At 43.1% G+C, this 8007-nt stretch overlaps 4 protein-coding genes across 4 annotated transcripts in view; 1 reads left to right on the top strand and 3 right to left on the bottom strand.

The window, feature by feature from the left end:
* The window catches only part of LOC109117133 (QWRF motif-containing protein 3-like), a 2322-nt gene extending 1473 nt beyond the window's left edge, over positions 1-849 (bottom strand). Inside the window, exon 1 of the mRNA XM_019203868.1 lies at positions 16-849. Within this exon, the coding sequence (XP_019059413.1) occupies positions 16-715 (700 nt within the window). The 5' untranslated portion in view covers positions 716-849. The remainder of the gene's footprint in view (positions 1-15) is intronic.
* A 141-nt stretch (positions 850-990) lies between these two features.
* Positions 991-2806, bottom strand: LOC104824709 (lanC-like protein GCL2). The gene is made up of 6 exons (XM_010556829.1): positions 2552-2806; positions 2273-2451; positions 2095-2206; positions 1900-2016; positions 1511-1828; positions 991-1446 (listed from the first exon to the last, which is right to left on the bottom strand). The coding sequence occupies exons 1-6, from the start codon at positions 2702-2704 to the stop codon at positions 1108-1110; spliced, it is 1218 nt and encodes a 405-aa protein (XP_010555131.1). The 5' UTR covers positions 2705-2806; the 3' UTR covers positions 991-1107.
* A 51-nt stretch (positions 2807-2857) lies between these two features.
* Positions 2858-4691, top strand: LOC104824705. Its single transcript, XM_010556821.1, has 2 exons — positions 2858-3224; positions 4193-4691. Exons 1-2 carry the CDS (start codon positions 3016-3018, stop codon positions 4329-4331), a joined length of 348 nt encoding a protein of 115 aa, XP_010555123.1. The 5' UTR covers positions 2858-3015; the 3' UTR covers positions 4332-4691.
* Positions 4692-5101: 410 nt separating this feature from the next.
* On the bottom strand, positions 5102-7557 carry LOC104824703 (pentatricopeptide repeat-containing protein At2g20710, mitochondrial). The gene is made up of 2 exons (XM_010556820.2): positions 7062-7557; positions 5102-6566 (listed from the first exon to the last, which is right to left on the bottom strand). The coding sequence occupies exons 1-2, from the start codon at positions 7371-7373 to the stop codon at positions 5322-5324; spliced, it is 1557 nt and encodes a 518-aa protein (XP_010555122.1). The 5' UTR covers positions 7374-7557; the 3' UTR covers positions 5102-5321.
* Positions 7558-8007: the final 450 nt, after the last annotated feature.

The following is an 8007-nucleotide window of genomic DNA, read 5'->3' as shown; positions in this document are numbered from 1 at the left end:
GTTTGGGAGGTGAACAATAAGATGAAGAGTTATTCTTGCTCTTGAAGAAATTGAAAGCCAGGTTCAACGGTATAGTCACGCCCTTTGCTCTTGAAGGGCTAGCAACCGGAGGAGGTTTCACTTTCAGTCTTGAACACGGGACTGGAATGGCCTTGGTTTCCAACGATAACGGTGGTGATCGTGATCTTCCTGGTGACAACGCCCACTGAGAAGTCGAACTTCCATACCTTGCTAGTGAATTAGTCCTCTTGATGCCCCTGAAGCTGTTAACTTCCTGGGGATCTTCTGCGAGTGCTTTCTTGCTACATTTTCTGGGTCTTGATCTTAAATCATGCAGATATTTGGAAGGAATCTGGATACCAGGCTTACAGGATCGAACTGAACACCTCTTGTGAGTTGAGGCATCGCTCAACTCTGAATCTGATTCATGTTTAGAGGAATCCCTCAGTGGTGAAGTTGTGTATTGGTCAAAGGAATACCTTGCAGGAAGTATGAAACTCTCCTCATCCTCAATCAGCGGAGAGGGCATGAGATTTTCTTTGAGAGTTGCCTGACTTTGATGCCTGAAATCCGACTTCTGATCAAGCGTTTCAACGTTCGGCATGTTTTCTCTCTCGATGGAGTTTCTGGGGCTGAGAAAACGAGAGCCAACTTGACGGGATTTCGCTCTTCGTTCCTTCAAATGATCAGATCCATGGTGGGGAGATTTGTTCATTTTTTACTCAGAGACAAGATGGAGGAGACGTTTTGAATTATCATAAAAAGGAAGAGGCTTTTTGAAAGTGGCGACTATATAGATGAGTTAGTTGCTGCTCCTGCTTCGTCTCCAGCATCATAGGGCTGTACGGTTATCCGGTTGAAATGATGTCAGAGTTTAACGGCCCATAGAAGAAATCATGATTCCATGTGTATATTTTTCTTTTTCTTGTAATGTGATGCAAAGAGTCCAAAGTTGTCCCATTTTCTGGTTTCAAGAAAACACATCCAGGGTTGTAAACAAAGGCGATAGACCAGGAAACTCTTTCTCTGGCCTTTTCTTTTATTGCTGTTTCTTAACAAAGTAAAACTGTCAAGTGAAATATTGAAAGATGAAAACTCTAAAAGTTTCTAAAGCTCGTAACCAGGGAACCTGGCCTGGGATGGTTCAACCATGTCGAGGAACAGATAAGCCATGCCTCCGATGCCTTCAAACAGAGAATAAGGACTATCACCTCCGTGCATTTCCCCCTCTGACAGTAGCTCGTGGGCTCTATCCAGAAGGAAGCAGGCGAATGCTTTTGCCCGGTACAGATACTCAGTATTGCTCGTGGCTCTGTAGAGAGAGAGGAAAACGTATGCATTCCCGCTGATTCCATGGCAGATCCCCACACGTTTGAGCAGTCCACGATTCCAGACCACCTCTGCTGCATCTGCTGCCGCTTTCAGAAAATCTCCGTCTCCAAACACCTGCCATCAACTATGTTCAAGAACACAGACAATTTTTTTTAGTTCAAACTATATATAGTATCACCTTAGCTGCCTTGGTGAGGGTGAGGGCAATCCCTGGAGCTCCATGACACCAATGCACAAGAACATCTCTTCTCCGATCCTCTTCACTAGCAGCGTAGTTCCCACATGGAAACCGATTTTTGATCAAGTACTTGAGGGTTCCCTTCACATCCTCGGCCTCATCCGGCTTCAGCGGGACATCCATCAGAACGTTCATAATGCCTGCTAGCCCATGAGCAGCACCCCAGTACTTGTCACCGTACCATTCATACATGAGAGGGGAACTACCTTTCTTCGCCATGGTTCTTCCTCCCTTGATAACCTCGCCAACAACTTCACTCTGCCCACATAATCTTCGATTATCCAACAGATCCTCAAACGTTATAACGTCATTTAGAGAAATGCGCTTACTATGGTAGCTGAAGGCACAGTTTCTTCTCCGATGTGTTTGTTGAGGAAAAGGCAAGCCCATAAATACCCAGCTCTTCCGTATAATAACTCATCAGGAAGATCCCTAGGCAGTTCAATCTGTTCAAAACATCAGACTCAAGCCTATCCACCAAGCAAACAGTTGGGGGCCAATCAACAAAAACAGAAAAAGTATACCTGTCTGAACTGTGTCAAATAGTAACTGAGTAACTCTGCCTCACCGGCAACCTTCGCCGCAGCGGCGCCAAGAGCACAAACGCCGGCCCGGCCACAGATGAACGTCACGTCCCTATAAACCCTCATAAACTTGTTCAAGTGAATCAATGGCGGAAAAGCGAGGAGGGGAAGAGCGTACCGGGAGGAGCGGGAAGCAGCATCACAGGCTTTGACAATTTGCAAGCAGAGGGCAAGGTCGTTTGCGTTCTTGCTCATTTGATGAACTTTGAAGAGCAATAACGCGGCCCCGAGAGTGCCCGAGTAAAGAGTGAAGTCCTTCACATTCTGCCCACTAAAACCCCAAGTTTCCATCACTATCTGAGACAGAGGCAAATTCGGGAACAATTGATGAGCATTTTTAGACCAATTCCATGGAAACCCAATGAGTATAGAGGATGGAGAAGGAGATGGAATGTACTGTTTCTTTGAGATCCAAAGCAGATCGTTTGAATTGCTGCGATAGAGACGAGTATGGCATCGCTAGAAGTTTCGTCAGGGAGTCTCCTTGCGTTTCTGTATCCGTCTCCCTCGTAAAGTCGGGCATCACGTTATCGAAGAACCGATCAGCCATTGTTGCTCCACTCGCGACAGAGTTGATCAGCGGCCGTCCGGACCAAAAGGATGGTTGACTTTTCTCCAAGCGTTTAAAGCAAGCGACTCCGTGTTGGCTGACTGCTGAGTTTGTTACACGCTATCCATCCATCAACGTGTCAAATTGTTTAATGACAAGAAGAAGACGCAAAAAATTAGACCAACCAAGAACGCTGCCGTTTTCCCTCTCCTTCATCAGAAATCAAACCAACGATCAAAAATAATCGTGTCCCTGAAGAAGGGCGACGTTCGACGACAGAGATTTCCCGGCGAACGATCAGCCATCGTTCCATGACGAATCATATATTGGGAACGGCTTCCAAAGTTTCTCGAATCCGCCGCCACCTCCCGCTGCCAATGGCGACGGATTGTACGGATCCGATAATCCTCCATTCCCCGACTGCTATGGGGAGCATCATCGCCTCCGATGACATGATCTTCGCCTCCGATGGCCCTATTCTCCCGGATCCGGACGAGACGAGACGCAGGGAGTGGCGTCGGTCAGTTGTTTCTTCCCGATTTTGATTTCCTTTTCCTTGTATGAGAGATGGCTTGCGGCTAGCGACTATGGTAGATAACTAGGTCATAGTATCTTATCACTGGAACTTGCATGAATATAGGCAGCAGTTGACATGTTTGGTTTTCCATAGCAATGCGAGGTCATTTATCCAACTCTCTCGTTGAGATTTAGGAAATAATTAACTTGGTGTCTAGTTATTAACCAAATAACCGAACTAAATAAAATATAATCATAATCGAATCGAATTTGACATAACAATTATATTTTCTCTGAATCCAAAAAAACTGAAAGCTAAGTGAACCGAAACTATTAAAAAATTAACCGAAAAACCATCAGTTTTTATGAAAAAAATTACAATAAAAAACTAAATCTGAACCGAAGTTTATATAAAAACCGAATGGTTATAATTTTTTATATCCAACATAACTAGACACAAATATAACCGTTTTGAAATCGATCCGAAACCAAAATGGCCAAATTGGTAAAAACTGGTAATTACTGTAATCCTATTAATGTGCATGGCTTATCTCATACACAACTGAGGAGTCTAAACTAGGTCGCCTTTGTTTCATTGGGATCCAATTACAAATGAATAGCGGAACCCAATAAGTCATAACCGTACCTGTAGCTATTCCGGCGTAAAAAACCTAATAGAGCATTTTCATTTTTAACCCCCAAAAACCCATATTTAAACCGAATCTAATAAAAATTGATTTTTTTAATAAAAAATAGTATTTTACCAATAAAAACGAATTGAATCAAATTCAATATAAAAATCGAATAGTTATAAGTTTTTTATAAGCGAAATAAACCAATCCGAGTTAGTGACATAATGTTTTCTTCTTTTGGCGCCCATAGATTTACTACAAGCTAAAAACTCTTCTTGAATGGTCATCTCTTAGTACCTGTAACCATTTTCTTTTCTGCTTGGTCTTGCTGTATATGAAGATTCGGAGTCAGATGGATCACAGCTGAAGCGGAGGAATACAGGAAAGAAGGCTTTGTACAAGAAGAGGGACAAGAAACATTGAGACCAATAGCCGTGAAATGGAGAAGGTTAGTAGCCAGGAATTCATTGCTGTTCTGATCCTCTGGATTGGTGTTTGTGTGCTTGCAGCTTTACTTGCCCAACCCACGAAGAGCTGATCCCTCGAGAGGAGAAGAGAGGGAAAAGGGATGCAGTGGCGGTGATCAAGGTTGATGAAAAGGGTCCACAGGACATCCATGGAAGCATTATATATACATATACGTATATATATATATATATATATATATATATATATAAAATGACCTGGGCCTTCGATTGTGGGGGCTGAGCTGCCTTTTGGATAGAGATTTTCGTTGCAATTTTTCTGCGGCGGTTCCTTTGATGTTTCACGTGACTTAGGTTCCTCCCACTCGTTTTGTTTGGTTGTACGCATCGATTCGATTTGTTTTCTTCACTTCACATGTTGTTTTGTTTGTCAGATAGGATTGGTAGAATATACGAGGTACAACAGTTTTGTCGCACGATCCAAAAAGTCCCAGCTATCATATCGAAGAAGCCCAACAGTGTATGAAACACAACATACCATTTCATTTTGATAATAAAAAACCCGGACCTTTTGGATCTTTGATTATCAGAACAAAAGGGTTTACGAGCGGATCAGGACGATCAAAACTGGCTTCGTTGCTCAACATCTTACGAAACTGTCACTAGTTTCTTGAATCACTTTGTTGCATACCCAAATACTCGATGTCTCCTCCTCTGATGTGTTCTTATATCCAAAACCCTCTTTTTCATGGAACTGCAAAGTTTCCTCCCAGCTCCAATTATTATGGGTTTCTCTCACATCAGGGAAAGGGACCGGCGGACCATTACTCAAACAATAAAAGCTTCTGACGGCACAAGCCAAAAGGTTCCAAAGATATTCTCGGTACAGGTTAAATCATGAACACTGCTCAAAAGTAGCAGACATCTCATATCAACTTTCATGAACAGAGGCCTGATTCGGGACTCTTCTTCCTCTAGTTCTGTAAGCTCTTTCTTTCTCCTTCGTTTTCAGTAATACTACTCAGAAAGGCAATAATCCTCGTACTACAACAAACCATTTGTTTCTTGTTTCTCTCTGCTAAACTTTCCTTCTCCCTCTTCTTCGAACGCATCAGCATATCGGTTTCCTCCCATCACATTGATGATCTTCCAACTCAATCCACCTCCATCCACATCATTCACTAGTTTATCATATGAGACGTGACCTCCCTCACTCAGAAGTCTCAGAACCTCTCTCAGACCCTCCATGTCACCCCGACCCTCCAAATATTCCACACACGCACCAAGCACGAGCCTGTTTGGCCTCCACCCAGACTGGCTCGCCTTTATGGCCCTCTTCCACCTCTCTACTGCCTTATCCATCTGACCCACTGTCTTGTACCCAAGCGCCAAACGCTCCCACGTGCTTGCATCAGCTCTTCTCCCCTTTCGCAACAGCCTGCTCACGACATCCTCAGCCTTCTCCATCATGCCTTTCTTGCAATAACCAGAGATCAACACATGTGGTATCCTCATATCAAACAGGAGAAGCCCGATCTCCCACCCGGTGTAAACATTCTCAGCCCCCTCGATATCTTCTACCTTCAAGAGCGCACTGATCACGCATATGTATCCCGTGTTGTAGAACTGTCCCGTGCTCTTGTAAAAGTCCCAGAGACGGTAAACGTCTTCTCTTCTACCTGCAGCTCCATAGATCGTCATGAGAACCTCGCAGGCTAGCTTTCTTGACTTAGGATTCACTAACTGCTCCGATCTACGCAGCATTGCTACTGCCTTTTCCGTTGATCTTGCTTTGAGGTATGCATTTGCCACGGTAACATATGCGTGCCAGTCCAATGTGAACCCCGGATCAGTCTCACACTTCATCAGAAACTTCTCCATGCCCCCGATGTTGGACACAACTGCGTAAGCGTGCAGTTGTGTGTTCACAGTGAACCTATCAGGCTTCACATTGTTCTCCTCCATCTCGTGCAGAAGTTTCTCAATCATAACGTGGTTTCCTAGACGTGTATAGAGATTCAGCATCACATTGTATGTGAGAGGGCCTTTGATGAACCCAAACTCTCTCATCTTCTGAAATGTGGCCTCAGCTTTGTGCACAGAGTTCATGCTTGCGTAGCAGTTCAAGAGAGCACCGTATACATGATAGTCCCTCACATCCACAGGAGTGGTTTCAAAGAACTTCTCTGATTCTTCCAAACCCCGAACTTTCGCAATCAGATCGAGCTGAATTGCGATGTCTCCCGCAGAGAGATTGTAGATTCTTTGTTCAGATATCCACTCCAATATCTAACATCAAGAGAGCAGCAGTCTCAGGGTCTAAAAGATTTGTAATAATACAAAAGCAACAGAAAGAGAAAAAGAATCAAACTTGCCAGCAAGAAAACAACGAAGAAAAGGAGAAAAATTGGAAAACCATCGATAGCTACAAATACCAAAGTTCTCTATCAACACAATCAGTACAATACCGAATACCCTTTGAAGATTTATATCAACGCAAAGCCCGATAAAAGAGGAAAGCAGATAAATGGAACATTCCTGCAAGAAAAGGGCGAAGGCGTCGAGAGTGGTTCGAGAGGCAGAGATAGCTCGAAATTTTGGTAGAACTCAATTGTATCGATACATAGCCAATACAAGAGAGAAGAAAAAAACAAACTTGTAGCCACAAAGTAGAGAAAGAAAGAAAAAAAAAGTGAAGAAGGATTCGAAACCTCATGGTGGATAGGTACAATGGAGGCGTATTATGACGATATTCAGAAGAAGAAGAAGAAGAGGGATGGGAACCTGGAGGGCGTGGGAAAAGCGCTTGAATCTGCGGAGCATTTTGACCATGCTCTGGAGGTCGGAAGGCCTGAGTTGGTTTCCGCGGTCAAGCCATTCGTCGAGAAGAGGAATGACGGAAGCCGAAGGATCGCCGGCCCTCGCGATCCGGCGCCGCAGAGTGTCGTTCGGTGCCATGGAGGAGAAGAATCTGAGAATGGCAATCGGCTGACGACGAAGAAGACGGTCCATTCTCTCGATTTTTCGTTCGAGGGTTTGTGAGAAGAAGAGGGAGCGGTTTTGTTTAGTGAATATCTGAAATTTGGAGTGCCCCATCTGAGAAATGGATATTTTATTTTAAAATTTGGGTATTTGTCTGTATGATTCAATTTTTGGATATTAGTATGGATTTTGGTAATTCGAGATGGTAGCAACTAGCAAGAGGTCAGGGAGGTGAAGATTCGAATCGAGAGGAAGAGGACGCAATAGAGTGGCGGGGTGAGGCCGGCGCATTTTACTCTCACGCGAAAACATAACCTATTAAATTTTTTTCGAAAAGAATGTATTAATGCGTGTAATTTGCTCGCTCAAAAACAACCTTTGTTATTGCGATTTCATAATTAATTCTAAATATAATTACAAATTGATTCTAAATAAGACAAAAAATTCATCTGTCAAATTTTAAAACTAACTACGTTTTTTTATACTTTCATCTGCAATATGATCATAACTACTACTTATTTTAGTTATATATTAGTTATATGTTAGTCGTAATAAAGCCGAAAAAATGAAAATTCGAACTTTTTCAACCGAAAAATGGTGTGAAAGTTAAATTTTTTTTTTAATCTTTTGCGGTGGTGTACCAGCGAAATTTATGCTATCCAAATAGATCATTAGAGTAAAATGCCGGTGAGGCCAACGTCCGTCCCGATGGAGAAATTGGAGAGGATAAGATAAAAAATCAGAAGTT

Source organism: Tarenaya hassleriana, unplaced genomic scaffold, assembly GCF_000463585.1.
Source record: "Tarenaya hassleriana unplaced genomic scaffold, ASM46358v1 Cleome41, whole genome shotgun sequence".
NCBI lineage: Eukaryota > Viridiplantae > Streptophyta > Magnoliopsida > Brassicales > Cleomaceae > Tarenaya > Tarenaya hassleriana.
The sequence above is the reverse complement of the archived record's forward strand: the minus strand, read 5'-3'. Positions and strand labels throughout refer to the sequence as shown.